General features: G+C 42.4%; 1 protein-coding gene across 3 annotated transcripts; it reads right to left on the bottom strand.

Annotated features, from left to right (window-relative positions):
- Positions 1-1,213: 1,213 nt before the first annotated feature.
- On the bottom strand, positions 1,214-20,761 carry mafgb (v-maf avian musculoaponeurotic fibrosarcoma oncogene homolog Gb). 3 transcript variants are annotated; one of them, XM_049571601.1, is made up of 3 exons: positions 20,473-20,761; positions 6,871-6,936; positions 1,214-6,779 (listed from the first exon to the last, which is right to left on the bottom strand). In XM_049571601.1, the coding sequence occupies exons 2-3, from the start codon at positions 6,904-6,906 to the stop codon at positions 6,294-6,296; spliced, it is 522 nt and encodes a 173-aa protein (XP_049427558.1). In that variant the 5' UTR covers positions 6,907-6,936; positions 20,473-20,761; the 3' UTR covers positions 1,214-6,293. The 3 variants fall into 3 exon arrangements, with proteins under 3 accessions (XP_049427558.1, XP_049427559.1, XP_049427557.1); XM_049571602.1 differs by lacking the exon at positions 20,473-20,761 and adding an exon at positions 19,773-20,240; XM_049571600.1 differs by lacking the exon at positions 20,473-20,761 and adding an exon at positions 7,098-7,200.
- Between the last annotated feature and the right edge of the window lie 249 nt (positions 20,762-21,010).

Here is a 21,010-nt window from a genome sequence, read left to right as displayed (position 1 = left end):
GCTGTGTAAAGAAGTGTGCAGATTTCACAGCAAAAAAAACTGATTTTCAAGTATTAAAGTAATTGTTTGGATGAAATCTATTTTCTGATTAATACTGATACGGTTGAGATTAAGCTTATGTAACTTGTATTATATTAGTGAGTGGTCCCTTAGGTAAAATGTGAGGCATTTCATCTGTGATTATTTCAAACCACCATGCTGTTACAGCTAGCTTAACACTGGTTGACACAGGTGGGGATGGTTGTAACACCTTTTTAAATAGTGTTACAACTCACTCCAATGACTATGAGACACATTTTCTCTAGCTATGTTACTCCTTTCCTCAACATGCCAGGAGAGCTGGTGAAAAAAAACTGAAAGGACATTGAGAAGATACTGCGAAAAAATAAAAATAAATACAAAAAATAAGAGAAAGAGGATCAACACAGCTGCCACGTCGAAAAGTCTTGGCTGGTTATTTAACTGAGGCAGCAGACCTGGATTTTGGACTCACTTCATGTCAGGCACTAAGCATCTCACAGGTACAGGTTAGACCTTAGTAGGAATTGGTTATTAGCGTATGTATCAGTGTATTTTTTGTTAATGTGTAATTTTCTTTAATATTTCCCTCAACTTACCCCAGTAGTGTGTAAGGTTGAAACAGTGGAGCTCGTTACATTTTACATCAATTAATGAATTCTATGATATAGTTAGAGAAGTTAATAAACTTGCTATTTATAGTCAAGAAATAAGGATATGAGAGCTCTGACACAAAAATTAAGTGAGTTATAGGTGCTGAGACAAAAAGTGTTACAACCATCCCCAGTCTCTCCTACAGTAATTCTGCTGTTCTCTGCTACTAACCAAGAAAAATTATCATTGTCTTGTTATAGCCTTGTTATATGTATCTTTGAATTAAAGATTAAAAGTTATCCACAGTATTTTTACCATGGTGTCAAAAATGATATTGAATTATCAGTATTTTTCAAGGTATTGTATCAGAGTTAGAATTTCCACTATCGTGACAACACTAGTATGGTAATGACAGTAATTAAGATAATAAACTTAAGTGGCTGACTTGCTGAATTAATTTAAATGCATCCTATATCTGTCCTCTAACTATAACAGTAGTATGACATTCATTTTTAGCTGATAATAGGAACAATATGCTAGCTGTATATGTTAAAAAATACTGTTCCTTTACTCCTTCATTAAACAAAACCCACAAAAGCTGTTCCATTTCAAAACATGTTTATTGGTCATATACAAAATAAAGTAAGCTGTTTATCAACAAACATACAGTATATACATCAATAAATTAAAAGATGCATCAGACCGATGATGAAACAGTTAATTTCATGATTACCAATACCTTGTCATCATCACTTACGTATCTACAAATTGCAAAAGAAAGTACAATAATTTAGTTGAAGATAAATACTTACAAAGACTGTCACATTTTAAGTATTTTCCCATAGAAAGTACTGTCGTAGAATAATTTATTACACCCCATACAGAAATATTACAAAACACAGAATTTCCTATTACAAGGGCTTTTCTGAATAGGCTTTGCCATATTCACACAAGTCACTACTTCTCTATAGCTTTAAACTGACCATTGTATACTTTTAGAAACACAAAAATATCCCTATGATTAACCTGGCCAAACGCTCACCAGTAGACACATGTGGTTTGATGGGAGAAAAAACAAAACAAGCATGGTACCAGGAGTAAAATCAGAGCAAGAGACTGTTACAAGAAAAAACAAAATATAAGTTAACGTGATGTGATACCTAAACTCTGGGTAAGAATTCATGTTAGAGGCTGTGCAACTGATAAGGGCAGCAGAGAGAGTGAGAGAGAGCAGCAGAAGAGGGTACAAAACAAACATTATTATTGATGAAAACACCAAACAAACGATCAAAGGAATCCTCGCTTCATTTACTCTCATCGATCGGCATTGGAGGTGGGTGAAAGGGCTTTTAGAGTCCGGTGGCGTGATTCACTAGACGGGAAAACAACCGAATGACCACATACCGATTGGCCAAGCAGCAAGATAAGGAGTTAATGATTTGCATCTTCCAGAAGAATCGGATGCTTTGAAGAAGGGCTCTGCAGCCTGCTGAGTTAACTCGCTAACACTTTGTAAAAAGAGGATGGGATAAGTGGAGTGGGAAATGGTCTTATCAGATGTGTCTCCACCACTCCTTTCTGCCTCTGTAAAATATTTATAGATGCGCTTTAGGAGCTGTTGCTTGGGTTTGTGATGAAATGTCTTTTCATAAGGAGGGTATGACCCCTGTACAGGCAGCGGGAAATAAGGTCAGCGTGTCTTACAAGCTCATAAACTCTGTTATGAAAAGCCACCATGCTGCCCTGTCTGATCATCACTAAAGGTCAGTAGTTGTCAGCTGATCAGGTCTGCTGAGTGAAAACTAGGAAGAAAATTCAGTGATGTTTCACCCTGACCTGACACACTGCTTCACGTGGAAGAAATACAACAAACCACGAGATATTCGAGTCTGGAAGACAAGAATAATGATATTCTTTAGTCTGACTGCAGCTACGGTAGATTTTACTTTCTTGGATCAAACCTTTCTGATGATTTCATGTTTTCACAGTTAATTGTTAAGTGGCACTCTGGGAAAGCAATTTAAACAGAGACAAACTGGTACTGCTGTTATTAACCACATATACTAAACACTCTGTATATAAGCTCTTAAACCTCATCACATTACACAGGTACCTTGCAAGTATAAAACAGACAACTTGACACGACGACTACGAAAGCATCACTGCTCCTGTGTGGCAGGAGGTCTAATTTTGCCCTACACAGTTTGCATAATTAGAGATGTCTATTAAACAGCGGCCACCATGTACACTTACACAGTATGCATCCTTTGTGGACAGGAGGAACATACGAATACAGACTGGGTGGAGACATATTGTTTGACAACAGCACATATACAGTATGTACACTTTGACGAGCACCGGGGAGTTTCTTATTTTGCTTTTGCGTCGCGTTTCTTCCTATTGTACACCATCGTGACCACACACACCACACAGGACTTGCCAGCAAAAATAAAAGACATTATTCAACAAGCAAATGAAAAGATAGACAGGAAGCAACAGGGCAACAGAGAGAAATAATATAAGGAAAAAATACAGTAGAAAATCAAATGTGACCACACTAAACAGGACACATTTTTAAAAACAAATACAGAGCACATACTTAAATACACAGAGTGATACCTGTATTTGCTTGTAGCTGAATACCATGTGATAATGAGACGTTTAAAAAAATTTCATTTGACATTTGTCGCTCTCTGATTTCACTATGACTGAACAAAATAAAAAAGAGTAAAGATTATGGAGAAATAATATTTTTCAAACCCATTTCCCTTCCAGTGCCTTTGCTCATTGTTCATCTGTTTGACTTTATACTAATGTAGGGTACAGACACGGACATACCTCGCTAATCTTAATAACTGCACAGCAGTAGGCTAGTTAACCCCTTTTTCTTCACAGTGGAAAAGTAGCGGTTCAGATAAAAGGCTGCATGTATGTACTGTTTTTTTTTAATAATGTAAATTGCTTTTGTTAAATGATTTAAATCAGGTTTTCATCAGTTAAAAAAACAATTTGAGGCAATTGTTCTTTGTAAAGTAAACCTAACTCTTTGACAAACCATTAAATAGCAGAATACACTTTTCACTTCATAAAACACCAAATACATTAACAAATTTGTTTCACTTCCCTGACACTTACAGAACAATTCAAAAACAAACAAAACAGGAACATTATATGTACAGAACTATATAAAATGTACACAGCAAAAACAAATAGTTTTATCACACACTACAAAAATAACTTATTGAAGGAGTAGGGGTGATGCAGCCATATAGGCCCGATGTTGAGCTTCCTATGTCTGTTATGTTGCCAGATGACCTGAATACACAATATCACGAAGCTTATGAGGTTAACCAGAACACTTCCTCATCTCAGTGGTCATTTTATCTGCTATTACTAGCTCTCAAGACTGCGAGAACCAAATTACAGCCAGAGACGGGTTCAAAAATACAAGGAATGGGTCGGCTAAAGTGAAGCTAAAATGTACAAATGATGACTGCAGATTGCGAGCAGATAAACAAACGATCTAACACGTTCTGCAGTGCTGGAGCTGAACGACGGGGCCGGGAGGACATAGATCTTATGATTAGAGAAAGAGTGCAGTTACCCACAGTGTCATCACCCGCTTCGGCCTGAAATCAAACAAGGATCAAAGTCATATCCATGAAATAGTGAACGTTATAGTTACCTCGTCACATACCTACACGGCACACCACACGCTAGTTACACGGTTACACACACGTGCCTAGTCACTAGAGAAAGAACAAAGCTATTCAGTAGTTAAGCCACTTTTGGTACAATTGCAAAATAGAGAGATACTGTATATCAAACAGATTTTGTTATACTTTTTTTTTTTCAACAGGTCGTTACAAACAATGCAAAGATAATTGTCTTTATAAAATTCCAGACTCTACCATACATAGACACAGATTCTTGGAGTATAGAACACCACGTAAGACTACTGTTTATGGGAAAACTCGTGTGAAATGACATCCCATTTGTGTGACTGGAAATTCAGAGAAGTATCTTTGCTGTCCTTGCTGGTTGGCTGCATTGTCAGTAATCACGCTTGCACTTGCAAAGTGAGCTTTGTGGTTAAAAACAAAGAGGAATGCAACAAAAACCACTTTGATTTGAGGCAAGATTGTTGCTGTAGGTGTAATAACCTAGATTTCAGAGTCAGGAGCCAATCAAAATCATAAACATGCAAACCAAGTAATCCACATAAACAGGACTTGTACTCAAAACAGATCAGCAACTTTCAAAAAAGCATTTTTAATGAACTGCCGAGTCACATAAATGGGTGTTATTCATATTAATAATCCTGCTACTACACAACTCATACGACAACGCACAGCCAGAGTTAAATGCTGTCACAACCTGATTCCTGATTGGTCAGTGTTTCACATTAAGCACAGGTATAAGCAAACACCTGCACTGAATCTCCACCGTCCTTCCACAATTCCTCTTGACTTCGTCTTGATGCATATCATTAGGAGACCAAGGCACTTGCCCTTCCAATTTTCTTCTACATACTTTTTGACAGGAGCTCAAACACACAGACCTTGAGCTCTGGTGTTTAAGCGACCGTTTCCCTGAAAAATCCTACAAACCGAGATAAAGTCGGTGACTTTCAGTAACTATATCTCCTTTCCTCTATAGTATGTTGTGGGGGTTTTTTTCTTTTCCTTTCCACCCCTCTGTCTGCTAGATCCAGGAAGTACTGTGTGTTATGATGGAAACCAGTTGGAATTGAAAAATGGAAGGACAGAGAAAGAATAGGTAAGAGCAAGAGAGCTGGACATAGAAAGTGAAGAGACTGTAGAAAAAATACAGCTAACTAAATATAGCAATACCAAAACGAACACGCGCCACAGAATTTCACAGAATTCCTGATATATAACAATCGACACACAAAGAATACACTTTGGACCTCATGTGAATGACAACACAGTACAAAACAGTAGAAATACAGTTACCACCATTGTGTAATATATATTTTTCTATAGTACTTTTCTGAAAAGATTCTTGGCTAGGTGGAGCATGACGGGACTTCTCTTCAGCCACTGAAATCAGCAGGTCACGTGAAATCTTGTGTGTTATTTTGGAACCCTTTGTGTCAATTTCTGATTCTATGTAACACATGTTTTGGAATATTTTTTCTGGTGTTGCAAATCTCGGTTCAGGCAAACGTCTGCTTCAAGTCTAGTGTGCAAATGTGTGATGGGATTATTATGCACTTACAGATATCTAGATCTACCAGTGGTAAAACCTGACACTGAACACTTTGACTGACACAAATGGCAACTGAACAAAATTGCATGATTTTTCCCAAGTGTTTTGGCAATTACATTCCCCCCCTGGCCTGGAATAAAACAAATTATTTGACTTTTCCAGGCTTTCAGTGACTGTAGGAACCCTGTGTATCTGTCCTGTGCTAAATGATCATGCGCTGACCAAGGACTTGCATCTTTATAGTCTCAATAATCTCACTCTGCTTCCAGCCTTTCCTTCACCTGCACTGCTCTGAGACAGTTGATGGGAACGTGCTGAGGCTATGTGATCGAGACTGCCCAGCTGTTTGACGTCAGTGCAGGTGGAGGAAAGGTGGCCAGCAGAGAAGAAGAATTACTCTGTCACAGCTGAGCTCCATCCCAACACGCCCTCATCTATCTTTCCCTCCCTCAAGACCGTGCATCTGTTTTTGACTTCACTATTGTAATCACGCTGGTCGCTGTTGCCATCTTCCCTGGTATGAGCGGGCCAATGACTGATGACGCCACCCCTCCCCCTCCTCCTCCCCCTCCAGCCCTCACCCCGACCCCGACAGTGGGGCTCCGTGCCACAGTCCTGGCGAAGGTCTGTAACGCCTCGTACTTAGACCTCAGAGCGTCCAGCTCAACCCGCATCGAAGCATTCTCATTGGCCAGTTTGTCCACCTCCTGCTGCAGCTGGGCCTTCTGCTTCTCCAGCTCCTCCTTCTGGGTGACTCGCTTCACCCGGCAGCTGGCGGCGTAGCCCCGGTTCTTCAGGGTGCGCCGCCGTTGTTTCAGTTGCAGGATCTCATCTTTGGTGAGCCCTCTGAGGTGCTGGTTCAGCTCCCGCACTGACATGGTCACCAGCTCCTCGTCTGTGAGGCTGGTGCCATTCTCCCCCGGCTCACGCTTCACCTGGAGGAAACAAGAGGAAGACGGGTTGTAAAAAAGAGACAGAGCAATATATCACATACAGAGAATCCAATTTAAGAATGCTCTCTCTTACCTTCAAGGCTTTATTTCCTTTGTTAGTCGTCGTCATGCCACAAGAGCCTTGCTCTTCTGAACGGACCTACGGAGATACAAAAAGTATTAACCATATGAAACATCATAAGAGACAGCACAAAACCAATTAACAGAGTAATAGCATTAAAAAAATACCACATTTGTGTTAAGAACAATAACAGCTCCCTATGATCATAAAGAACTCACTAAGTGTGTATCAGTACCCACCAGGCTCAGGGGAGATGCACCACGTTTAAAGCTACTGTTGGAGCACTGTGGTGTGAGCATGTTACAGTATATCGTGCATCTGTGTCACAGAGTATGAGTGAAAGTGACACAAACTTTTCTTAGAATTTCCCTGACTTCCTGTTTCCTGGTAGTTACATTGACAGTGCCCACTACCTTGGTGTTGTTGAACTCTTATTGGCTGGCTTCAGGCCAATAGGAATGAAATGAGCACAAAAAGAAGAGGAAGTGGTGAAATTTGTGGGAAGGACTCCAGGGGAAAACCAACTGTTAGAGCCTTTACACAAACACAGACACACCTTACTCAAGACTGTAGCAGCAAAGTGGTAAAGCACACACACATACACCTAGTTGGGCTGAAAATGAAAGCGAATTAAAGAAAACGATGTATACACATTTGTACCAAAATGGAAACAAGAGACAAAAGGATGGAGACAAGACAGTGTGAATCAGAAGTCAACAAAGAGGGAGCCTGGAAGTGCAAAAGATGAGATCAGTCCTTAGAGCGCACAGCTCCACAGATGAGCATCTCCACAAGCTCTCAATGAGACGCTTTGTATGGTGCGTTGGTCCGGCTCTCATCTCTCAGACCTGTGTGTGTGTGTGTGTGTCTGTGTGTGCGGTGTGTGCGGTGTGTGTGTGTGTGTGTGTGTTTGATAAAGGGCAGCTATTGTTGCTGCTGCTGAGGGATCATCATGAGACCAGTCATGATGACTCAGCAGATTCCTGATCTCACTCTCTCACCCCTCCCTCTCCTCTCCTCTCCTGCTGTGCAAATTTCTGCTATCCTCTGACTCTCTTTTATCCCACCTTCCTCTCTGTTTTTACACCACTTACAACCCTTTAACTCCTTTCTTAAAAGGCGAGGATTTGCCCATAACATAGCTGCAGGCACGGGGGGTGGAGGTGGTAAATGAGAGGACGTGCTTGCATGTGATTGGCTGCCTAATGGACAGCGAAATGTGGTTTTCATCAAAGCATAAAAACACCTGCTTTTCAGCCAAACCTCCACACCTGACACAGCTGAATGAGAAGTTTACTTAAACCAATTTGCTGATTTAACACAGTGTGTTGTCTTCCTGTATGCATCTATACTCTCTTGTGTATGTCACACCAGGGCTACTTTAAAAAAAAGTAAGAAGCAGATTTAAAAATAAGTTTCTTCAGTCATTCACAAGTTGGGTAATTTAAAGAGCTCCTTGTTTAGGGAAGTGATGACATGAGGCAACGCGTCTGTTCTCGTTTCATTCTTATACTTTTCTGTCAAAAGGCAAGGCACTGAGCGTTCCAGTGAACCTCCCCCACAATGCACCTCCGTCTGTCTGTGAGGGTGCGTGAGTGTTTATGCGAGCGCTGCCACAAATCCTACAGTTATAAATAGCTGTAGATCAAAGAAAAACGTACTCTACAAGCACATACAAGCAATCATGCATGCACACAACGTGCGTCAAATGCACAGCAAGTCAGAAATTCAGAGAAATGATGAAGAATATGGGGAAAGAGAAATGCTACACTTGTCCTCACATAGGAGTTTTACTGTGATGGAGCAACAGCGCTGCCTCATTCAAAGGATTTGACTTCAGCACTTCACATAAATGGGTTAGGATCAGTCAATTAAAATGGTCTTTCATTTAACTATGTATACATAGAGCTTTTTCCTCAATAAACAAATGTTTTCCATCTTCATGTTCCACCGCAGCCTTGTTGGGTTGCAGCCTCCCACAGCTGGAGGTGCATCATCACACAATGGATGGATCAAAGACATGAAGACTGAGGGTGGCTGTTGGGGGGTGGGGGTGGAGAAGAGAGGGAAAACAGAGGGGGCAAAAAGGAGGCTGTTTTCCTGCCAGGCACTCGCTTATTTCCCCTGTGCCCAAACCCCAACCCCCCATAACCCCATCTACATACAAACAAAAAAGCATGCCAGCGAGCACATACACATTGCCCTGCCGCCATGCCAGTGGGGCACAATAAAACACACACGTAAAACGCTCGGCTGCACAAACGTGCAAATGTGTAGTTATGTTTAAAGTGCTAAACAATGCTCGACACATGCGGAAATTGAGCTTACTGTGCATACACGGTTCAGGGGTTTTATCCCATACTTGACAACACATAATTAAAATGTCTTAGATAAAAGCAACTCGCAAATGGAATTACTGCAGGTGCACAAAAGGTACTTGTAGTATCCATATCCGTACCAGTACAGCTCCTTTGTTATCATTCTTCAGTTACAGATAGTAGAGCTTACTTTTAAGGACATGTCCTTTGCGGTAATTATCATCTGATCATGAGACAATCCAACTAAGTTACTCTAATGACTTAAGAAAAGGATGACCAGGGCGTCCTTGTAGCCAAATGGTTAAGATGCATTCCACACAACCACAACGTCATCGGTTTCGTTTCATATGGCTGTTGCATGTGATACTCCTCTATCTATTCCCTCCTTTCCTGTCTGTCTCTATATAATCATCTGTTCAATAAAATCAATGCCCTAAAAATAAATCTCAACCTCCCAGAGTCTAAACTAGTGTCCTCAAATAGCTTGTTATAAGATATTATGTTTAATATCATAAAAGAGTGAGAACAATGACATCTGTTTACATTTGAGGAGCATGACCTATGCGATGTTTGGCATTTCTGCTTAAAAATTCTGACTCATTATAGCTATGGTAGTGGTAGTAGTGGTGTTAGTATTGTGCACTTGCAGAGCAGGACATTGTATCATGTTTGGGGCTATTTCATCAAGGTTGGACAACAAAACGCCTGACCTGCACCACAGCATAAAACTGCAATAAACTAGTTTGTGTGAGCGTTGTCTGAGCGCTCAGGCCATGTGTAAGTCACCCAGGTTAAGGATCATCTGCTGAGCAAAGGCATCGCCATTCATCTTGGATGTACACACACACACACACACACACACACAAACACAAAGTGCCAGAGGTGTCCTTCCCATAATGCTTGCGGGGTGGTCGCTGCGGTGTGGTCAATGCCACAGCCACTGTTGCTACAACAGACAGCTTTTTTGCTGTGGCAGGCTGTATTTTTATGGAGCAACCGAAAGAACGCTGACAACTCAAGAGCAGAGCTGCTTACGGTTACAGTCGAGAGACAACACACACACATGCACACACACATACACACATCCTCGCAAACACAGAGGACGGGACATGGGGACAGGGATATAAGAAGGAGAGGTGAGACGCAGTGGAGATGAGTAAAATACGACTAGCAGAGAAGAAAAGATAAGAAAGTGAGAAGAAAAGAGGGTGAGGAGTTGGTGGGATACCAAGGTGAAGACAGACTAGGTAAGAAAGGAGGAGGAGGAGGGTGGCAAGGAGGAGGAGGGGGGTAGCTGGTGGTGGTGAAGGAGGACTGAAAGAATGCTGACGTCTCCAGAGCTGATTAGCGTTACAGCGGAGACATCACACCCACAGCCGGGAAAAATGCTGAGTATGGAGGGAGGACGGGGTGGGGGGTGCAAATGACAAGGGAGAAAGAAGAGAAGAAAAAGAGAGAGGCAAGTGAGTAGAGAGGAAAAGGAGGAGGAGGAGGGGGACAGAGGTGGGGATGGAGGGGAGAGCGCCGATGAGGAGGAACAGGACGGGGGGGAGCAGAGAAGGAGGAAGAAGAGGGGGTGGGAAAGCGTTTGGGTGAAAATGCATCCTCAACACATTTGTAAGAGCTTAGCTGTTGGGTACGGGGGAGGGGGGGGGGGGTGTAGGGGAAAGAGAGAGATGGAGGGAGAGAGGGAGAGGAGCAGGGAGGGAGGAATGGATGGAGGGGGATTGGGGTCGAAAAAAAACCCTGAACTCAGCAACGACCACGACTAAAACCTCCAATTAGAAAAGTTCTGAAGCTGATCCAGTGCAATGAAACTACTGCTGACCATCTCTCCCTCTCCCCCCTACCTTCTGCTCTCTATCTCACACACACACAGATACAGACACACACACACGCGCGCGCGCGCACACACACACACACACACACACACACACACACACACACACACACACACACACACACACACAGAAAAAGCTTCACATCCTGTCTTCTTGACAAATCAAGTCCTGGAGAAAGGATGAAAACGAGAGTAATAGTGTGGCAGAAGGTGAACACAGTGATCATGGGGTTTATAAAGATAGATTAAAGAGCACAAGACATAAAGCACGACTCCTTTCTCTTCATGTAGTGCAGACGAACAGCATAATGAACTTTGTGTGTGTGAGTGTGCATGTGTGTCTGTGTGTGTCTGGCTTCAGACGGAGCTCTAATTAATCTTGTTTGAGAGAACCTTTTGCTCCAGCCACTACCGCCACACAGAGAGGAATTTCTTAGAAAGAGACTTCCTACTTAAGGCTGGTGGCATGCTGCACAGACACACACACACACACACACACACAGAGGAAAATAAATAGCCAGATTAGACGCTTCAAAAACGACCCGGGGGCTGGTGTGTGTGGGTGTACGCGAGCATAAACAAGCTAGCATATAGAGAATGATCAAGAATAGACTGTAAGAGTCACAAGTCGGTTGTGATGCAGTGGCAAGTCTGTCTTTATTGAATAATCCCAACATAACAACTGCCTTAACTGCGCCTCCTCCCTCAGGCAACTCTCTGAGCAATAATGGAGAACACAAAGGATGGCAGCCGAGTGAAGCGGTGAAGACACAGAGAGGACACGATGGAAAGACACAAAGAGAGCAAAAGAACGTTGGGAGCGTGAATTAAAACCTCCGAGCGCCACAAAACTCAGCTTCTGGCTGCAGTCCACCTTGGCTTTGTTAAAAAAAATAAGAAGAAGAGGGAGCAATTCTCATTGATCTAGCGTGGGCCGAGGGTGATGAGGGAGTTGGTAAATAATTAACGATGAACACTGTGTGGAGGCTAATTGAGAATTAGGAATCAGATCAGCGATAATGGCAACCTGTGTATACAGAGAGGGGGCAGGCTCCACAGCAGAGATACAGGGGGCCGTGGAGAGACAGAGGAGAACTGAAGAGAGCGGGGGAGAAGAGACACCCCAGTTGGAGCCGTGTGTGTGGAGAAGGAGCAGGAGGCTATTAACTGGGAGGTATGCAGAGCGTGAAATAAGCATGATAACACAGACAGAGAGGAGAGCAGAGGAGATGGAGAAAACAGGGGAAGTGAAGGAACTTGCAAAGGAGCAAGAGCCTGGCCCCTCATATGCATATTATAATATATGGAGAGAGAAGAGCGATCACTTTCACACTTTTCTGAGAGTTCAAAAAGGCTATTGTGTGTGTGTTGGTGTGTGTGTGTGTGTGTGTGCTGGTTAAGTGTGCGCGAGACAGCGTTTGTGCAAGTGTGTTATTAAAGGCAAGAAAAAGTCCTGGCGTCGACACGTTTTTCCCATTCCAGGTAGTAAGTCGGAGTGTGATGACAAATTTCCCAACACAAGCAAAAAAACTGCACTGTCAGGCAATTGAGCTCTGGCTCCCTTTTTTTTCATAAGTGCTTTTTTTTGTAAGAGGAAAAAAAAGCATGTACCGTAGGTTAAGTTGGTTCCCTCTTTGTGTGTATATGTGTGTGTGTGGATAACAAACAGAGGGCTGCGAGGGAGATGGCGATAAGTTAAACGACATGTTACGTTTATTTCCCCCAGACGCTGTACATCCCCAGGTCAGCAGTACGAACTCAAGACAAAGAGAAAGTTTTAGTACACCAGCAAAGCAAACATGGTGCGACTGTGGGGATGCATTCATCATTACCAGAAACAAATGTTTGAGACCAGGAACTAACAAGAGGAGATGCATGTGTAGCTCATGGAGATGTCACGGACAGCAGTGGCCTTTTGCACCGGGACATTCCTGGTGACCATTTTAAGGTTTCACATTTGCTGCCACTCATTTAAGATGGTATGACAGGAATTATGGCTCACAAAAATACACCCACAGGACCAAAGTATGGGGGCATGTGCATTCCAACACCTTCCTTTCCTTCGTATAGTTAGTTCAGTTTTGCTTTTCACATCATGCCAAACATTAGTATGAGCCTGCCAGTGGCTGGAACTCTTTTGCAAGGGCACCATCGCTGCATCCTGGGCTTAGTGCCACCCTAGACAACTGTGATTGGTTAGAAAATATACAAACAACCCAGAGCAATTTTTTTCTCCCCTTAGTACGGATTTATGGTAGGTTCAGACAGAGCTTTCTCCAGTGGTGGCAATGCTAAAACAAAGTGCAGAGTAGGTCTGGCTTCGTGAGACTAGCCAAACACGACGTCTTCTCGGAGCACATATAGATCAAATCACAATGTTTATTTACAATGCCTTGTAAAAAACCCTTGCTTCATGTACATAAAATGAAAGGATGCAGAGCAAACGCTGCCTCAATTGGTTAGTTTTTAGCCATCTAAACCCCAACAAACAAATCCACATCTGTTTAAGTGTACGTTCTATTTAGAATATTTTCAACTTGCTGTCAGACAGCCATTTCCGACGGGGAATTTAGGCTGTTATATCAAAGCCACCAGACTCCATTGACAAAAAGTAATTTTACTTAGCAGAACACTTGAGTTGCTGGTCAACAACGGCCTCTATTGGTTAGTGCTTAAGGTGAAGCAGAGCAACTATTCAAATCAAGCATACACTTGCATTGATATTGAAGTTTTTAGGTTGGTTAAATATGTTTTGCTGCAGCTCCCACAGCAGTACATTGTTTAGCTTCTGTGCTCATAGATTTGGTTCAACAAAGCTGATGGCAAAATAAAATACATAAAATAAGCACAGCAAAAACATCGGATAGATCAGACCACTGTGTTTAAATATAAAATCTTTAGATGTTACAGTTGTGGCTAAAAATGACAACAGAATTCAACAAGTTTGCCAAGTTCACATATCTCTGCAACTGATCAATTGCAAGTCGTCTACATGGAAGTGATCATTGTTAGTACGAGGTAACAGTGATTAGATTTATAAAGCCATGCCCCGAAAGGAAACAAATGCTAGGAACTTAAGGTTTATCCGGACGAAGAGTTCTTCCTCATCTCAAAGGCTTAAATGTTTGTATGTAAGTAGTCCACTCAGTGTTTGGCCATCATCCAAATGTATTTCTATTTTTTATATCACGTAAAAATATGTTGTGCAGTTTCCAGTAAAAAGGAACAATAGAAATTAAAATTAAACTCGTGTTCCACAATTCCAGTTTTCACCTTCCGCTTTGTCAGTTTTAGAGCTGAAAGAATAGGTTGGTTAATGAACTGGTCAATTAATTTCAATCAATCGGATGTCATGTACGTAATCTTTTAAGTTATTCTTTAAGAAAACAGGACAATAAAAACACGGTTGCAGCTTCTTCCATGTCAACATTTTCAGGTTTTCTCAGTATTCTGTGACAGTAAACTGAATATCTTTGAGTTCTGAAATGTTGATCACACAAAACAAGACATCTGAAGATCACCTTGTGATGAATAATTTTGTGTATTCTCTGACATTTTATAGATGAAACGACTAATCGATTAAATCAAAAGATTAGTCGGCAGATGAACTGACCATGAATGTAATCGTTAGCTGCAGCCCTAGTCAGCTTTGTCTACAAAGGTCAAACACATGGATAAAAAGGCTCCTGGAATATTTTAGTTATCAGTAGAGAAAAATGAAAAAGAATCAGCCCCCAGAGAGGATCAATATAAATACCTCTAATCAGGATTAATGGTTAAAAAGTTGACTCCAGCACTCCATCATCATCACAGTTACAGTCGATCACTCTGAAGGCGATTTCATAGAGGTGTTTTAAAGATGCGCCCATCTCTGATGAAGTTTCCAAACTAGGCTTCAGTGTGAACAGGGCAAATTAGAAGTCAGCTGAGAACTGTTGCTGCACAGAAATAATTTCATGTCACAGGTGAAGGCAAAGAGCAGGTGCCACATTTGAGGCACACACAAACACGTCTCTGTTCCCTCTCTTTGCTCCTTGGCATTGATCCACACTGTGTATGTGTATGTGCTTTCTTATTTAAAAGATTCAGAAATTCATACCACAATTCTGGGATCGTCACACTGCAGTTAAAAAATGCGGCAATTTGGCGCATAGAGATGATGCAACTGGTAGACAACCGCTGGTACGGATACTCCTGTTACCAGGGCCTTGCATCTCCACGGCTACATTCTCGATATCTCAACACTGCATGCAAAACAAAATCATAGCTCTAGTATGGAGCGTATGTGTGTCTATTTGTGTATGTGTGGGAACGAGTATGTCTCTCCTTTAACTGGAGCCTTCTCAAAAAGCTCCAAAATAAACCCAAAGGTCCTTGGAGAGAAAACATGAGAACTTGAAGCTGCTGATCATGGAGTGATTATTGATACAGTGCAGATAAGTGGCTTTGTGATATTGGTGTTTGAACACATTTCAGGACAGGAGGTTGGATCAGTAATTTGAGACACTTAAACATGTTTCCCATCTCTTAATCCTTTTGACTTCTCGTGTGTGTTGCAATGGGATTTATCTTGGTTTCCTACATTTTTCGGTTCTCGGTGCGGTTATGTAAATAAGGAGTCAAGACACTTGTGGAGGTAGGGTGCATTTAACACACACACACACACACATACACACACACACACACAAAGTCAAAACAACACAAGGACATGCAGCACACTCACACGGAAGCAGCAAAAACAGTGGAGCACAGCAATGATTATGCACCAGATCTGCTTACACCATATTTCATCATTACTGTGGAGAAAAAACACTCAACTATTGATCTGCCCCACTGCTTCCTTTTCTCTCTGCTTCTCTCTGTCTCCCTCTCTCACCCACTCTCCCATTCCGTCTTTTATTCCTGCTTTTACTTATCTCTTTTTACTTCTCTCCCACTCTCTGAAAATTTGCAAACATAACAAGACTTTTCTGAAATGGATCCCAGTAGTAAACAAGATCATAAACATGCAGGCGCCGCTCAGAAATTATCTCCGCAAACACCAAACTCTTTCACACACACGCATACACAAACAAACACACACACACACACACAGGAGGTGGACACAATATTGTGAACACCTGTGCAATCTAATGCAATCCAGCACTATAGTGCTGCAATAAAGGCTTTGTGAAGTTCCTTCTTTAACACAATTCCCAGAGCGGGCATGGATCCAGCAACAGTACAACAGGAACATGATACAATGTAAGGCTCGGTGTTAGGTCCAAAACATCACCTCAAAATAAGTATCAAAAACTGTCAACTAGCTTGCTCAGGTTCTTAGTATTGTTTGCTTATTCTTTAATTTGATATTTCCTGGCAATATTACAACTATTCTCACTTCAAACTATAATTTAGGCAAAGTTCTTATCTAAAGAAGAAAAAGAAAAAAAACTTAAACACTGATGAATTTTAGACATTAATATTGTTTTGTTAACAGAAGGTTTGCAGAAAAACATTTTATATTCCTTAAATTCCTTAGCTTAAAGTAAGCTATCGAATAGAATATTGTTCAGGTGCGTGTATCAGTAAGTAGCTTACTGTACATTAGGCATAAGGCATCAAAGAGCAGAAACGATTCAACAAATAATTGATTGGTTGATCAACATCAATTAGTCCATCAGCAAAATTTACATAAAAGCTTTATTGTTTTAGTCATTTTTCAAGCAAGAACACTGAAACAATGCCAAAAATGATCTGCTCTCTGCCCTCAAATGAGACGATTTGCTGATTTTCTTTCTCATATATCATTGTAAACTACACATTTTGTATTTTTTGGACCTTTAGTCAACAAAATAAAACATCTGAAGACATCACATTGTGCTTTTTTTATGGTTCATAGACTGATTATTCCAAAAAATAATCCGCAGATTAATCAATAATGGAAAATAATAATTACTTGCAGCCCAAAATAAAACACAAACCTAGTTTTTAAGTTTTTAAGGCAATTGATATGAACAATTATTTCTAGAATAATAGACTGGCCTATAAATCTAGATCTATAAATGTGATGCATCTGGCCAAATCTCTAAACCTCAATATATTCAGTTTACTACCATAAAAGGGTAATAAAAACGGTAATATTCTCATTTCAGAAGACTGCACCAGTCATTCTTTAAAGTTTTTGCTAAAAAAGTAAGATAATGGTTGCCGATAAATTCCCTAATTGACTAATTGATTAATCGACTAATCTTTTCAGTTCTTAACACGAGTTAAACTCTTCCTCCCGGTAGGATAAAAGGCTCAGAATCTCCCGTCCCATCCCTCCTTCTTCACATACCTAGAGGAGGTTTTACACAGTGTTACATCAACCTGACCTCTGTACATGCAGGGAGTCAAACAAGTTTCTATGAACACTCAACACACAAACACACACTCACACACATGTCTGATGTGGTAAAACAGAGATGATACACTCATTACTTAGGACTTCCTCCTGGAGAGAGAAGCTTCAGGTCAGACATTGTCAAAGGATGGAGAGGAATCAACTGCCGAGTGCAAAATGTTGTAATGGCCAACTGATAGTAAAAGCACTTCCCTCTCCTACATCTTCCAAGTGCACCTAACACACACACACACACGCACACAATTTTTAACCTTGGTGCTTACTGTGCTCTCTCTCTGTTTCGCACACACACACACACACACACACACACACACACACAGAGCGCCTACAGCAACTAGATCTTAGCATCTTATAGGTGTTTTATATCTCCTGCTCTCTCTCTCTCTCTCTCTCTCACATACATACACACACACACACACACACATGCACACATGCACACGACAAGGCAAAGAAACTAGCTGTGGTAAGTAACAAGTGAAAACGCCATCTGTCAAGCGAGAGCGCATTTGCTTCGCCTCAGCATTTTCAGGGGAATGCCTTGAAGACAAAAAGGTCCTTGTTCTCAATCTCTCCGCAAATCCCATCTCTCATTCTTCCTCCCTCTTCCTTCATCCCCCTTGCTCCGCGCGCCTTGCCGCTCCGCCACCATCAGCAAAGTTGCACACATAAGCATTGGTCAGCGTTCAATTACCGTGAACACCAGGGAAGGATGGGGAAAGTACTTGACAGAGAAATGCACTTCAAGCACTGATTAAATACTGATACCAAGTATAAAAAAAGTTTAGCCCCTTGGTTGTGTGTGTGTGTGTGTGTGTGTGTGTGTGTGCGTGCGTACATGCAATGAGGAAAGGAAATGGGGAAAATGTGTGTGTCTATGTGTGTGTGTGTGTGTGTGTGTGTGTGTGTGTGTGAGAGAGAGAGAGAGAGAGAGAGAGAGAGAGAGAGAGAGAGAGAGAGAGAGAGAGAGAGAGAGAGAGACAGTAAGGGGGGTTGCTCTTCTCTCCAATACTGATACAACTGTTTCATCATTATGACCCTCTATTACAGTACTTGCCAACTTGCTTACTACATACTTTTGATACACTCCGCAGAGTGCTGACTCTAACTAAAGCTGCTGATATGGAGTCATTAGGGGGTGAAGTTTCTGTTTTTCTTGAGCCCACAGAGCCTCCCTAATACTCCTCAGTGTTTAAGAGTCGCAGTGCTCATAGGTTGCTACCAGGCAGCAGATAATGGCCCATCTACAAGAGATCAATCAGATGATATTCTGTTGCAGCGCATTACAGTTCATTGAGGTACTTTCTTTTTTTAGCACAAGCCTCTGTGTGGCTGCATGAGCAGTGAACATAAACTGACATGGGAATGCCTTCTTTTCAACCAAAATATATTTAACATGTAGACTTTGAGAGAAGGTGAGTGAGGTCATTGCAAGGTATCAAGGACAGTAAGTATCACTGGCTGACTGCTTGTGACTGTAAAGATGTTTTATTCCAGTCATAACCCAAAAGTGAAAACAGGTTAATAAACTAGGCCTAAATAATTTACGGCGTGATATTTATCATGCCTGTGTGCACACCCCCCATAGCCTGTGCTTTAAATCCACTTTGACTGAAGATGTATTTGATCCCACTGACTAACCAAGCCTCACTGACACAAAAAACTGAACAAATTTAGCACTAATGACATTTTAAACACACACTCCGCAGCCCACGCGAGCTCTAATTATCCCATAAACACGTCAACATCCACTACAGGACCGGGCCTATTTATCTCAAAGCCAAACCCCCCAATATAAACCGAGCTCTTCCTTCCCTCGCGCCAGACCTTTGTCCGCCCGCTTGCCGCCGGTGCCATGTTGCCATGGCTCCCTCATGCCTCCGCTCTGCTCGCGCAAACGTTGAGAAATAACAACGTTGTGATGAATCAGCATCTCTGCCGCGAGCCCAGCCGGCGTACAACCAGGCACGCCAGGAAATAGACTGTTTCTCTGTGTTTAAACCGACAGCACAAGTGACTAAACATTAAAAATGTATCACCATAATGTTGGTAGATACATGAATAGCAGGCCTGTCGGAGGAACAGCGTCTGACACACAAAGCAAATGTCAAAACAGTCGCGGGAGCAGAGTCACCGCTGCCCTCTCACTGGAGGCTACTCTGAAGCTAGCCGCTGGACGGTTGACAGTTACACCACAATGACAGCCGGGGGGTTGTTTGTTGTTTGTTGTTGTCGCCGGCTTTTATTTTAAGGCACATTTCCACTTCTGTCACACCGCCAACTCAGCAAGCAGGAAAGATTACATCGAGAGTCCGTCAAACCGCCCGCAACACAAATAAAAACCACTTAACGAACAGCTGACTGCACACCTTACCTGTGAGGGAGCAACAGACGAAGTCAGTTTGTGAAGCGACGGCGGGAGGCTTTGGGTCTGTGTCCGCCGCTGCCGCTTCAGCACCCCGAGGAGAGGACAGCCGGGGAAGCTAGCGTTGAGGTTGTGTGTTGTTTTCGAGGGTTTCCGCTGCCCTAAGTTGTTACTCTGTGTTCAGGTTTGTTCCCTAGCTCTCTTTACTCTCACCTTTCTGAATATCTAGCCATTTAGTGGCCGTAAAACGAGGGAATCCCCGGCCATACCAGCGCCACAGACAGCCGACTCGCTCTCGTACTCCCCGCACCGCACGGTCCTCTAATTCCGACACATGGCTTCTTTTTTTAAGCTTGACAGCCGTACGCAACGTACACCCCCTTTGTCTGTGTTATTATGAAATCACCGGTTGGTCGGTTAGCGTGGCTGTTCCGCGTGAAACGACCCGGTCTCGGAACAGCATGTGCGGGTCTGGATGACGACTGGATCGTGATGATTCAGCACTACCAGCCTGCTGCCCTTTAAACGGCTGTGAGTTCGGCTGAGCAGGACAGCGGCAGCGGCAGCGGCGAACACCGGGACAAGCAAATCGCGGCGGGTAACGGCATGGCAGCGGCGGTGGTCGTGCACACTCAGCAAAACAACACATCTATATTCAGCACTTTTTTAAAAGCAATTTCAGTTTAGACTTCGACAAAAGCTGACTCACCAGAAGTCAAACCGGCGCCTTTCGCCCACCGCACCTTCGAAGGTTGGGTTTCGCCGATGGCTGGTCGACCCGGTGTGGAGAGAGACAGCTGGAGAAATGTTTTTTCCGCTCACGCCTTCTCGCAGGTCTACATATATCCACTCCTTCCTCGCTTGTTTTAGTCTATGGTCGGAGGCGCCAGACGTCAAATGATGTTTGGATCACATGGTTTCATTCATGAAGGATCTACGCAACCCGCATTTAAAGAGACAAGAGACGCTACTACTGTGTGATGGACGGTTGTAACAACAGTCAGTGTGGAAAGTGTGACAAGGCGCCCCCCCACCTCTGTGCATATCTCTAAACTTAGAACTAACATTAGAAGTAGCTTACTGATTGGCTCCAACAATAGTACAGGGAGATGGAATTAAAATGAAAACATCTGATGCTGTCATTCTTATTGATTACCATCAACTTTGGGGGATTTAAATGTGACACCAGGGTTGAGGATAAACTGGGCTGCACTTTTCCTAATTTGACTTTTTTGTGATTAATAAAC

Source organism: Epinephelus fuscoguttatus, linkage group LG3, assembly GCF_011397635.1.
Source record: "Epinephelus fuscoguttatus linkage group LG3, E.fuscoguttatus.final_Chr_v1".
Classification (NCBI taxonomy): domain Eukaryota; kingdom Metazoa; phylum Chordata; class Actinopteri; order Perciformes; family Serranidae; genus Epinephelus; species Epinephelus fuscoguttatus.
The sequence above is the reverse complement of the archived record's forward strand: the minus strand, read 5'-3'. Positions and strand labels throughout refer to the sequence as shown.

Coding starts and splice junctions, on each gene's coding strand:
- mafgb (XM_049571600.1), bottom strand. CDS start 7,157: ATGCTCACACCACAGTGCTCCAACAGTAGCTTTAAACGTGGTGCATCT. Junction 6,937..7,097: donor GTGCATCTCCCCTGAGCCTG/GTGGGTACTGAT, acceptor GTATCTCCGTAG/GTCCGTTCAGAAGAGCAAGG. Junction 6,780..6,870: donor AAGGAAATAAAGCCTTGAAG/GTAAGAGAGAGC, acceptor TGTTTCCTCCAG/GTGAAGCGTGAGCCGGGGGA.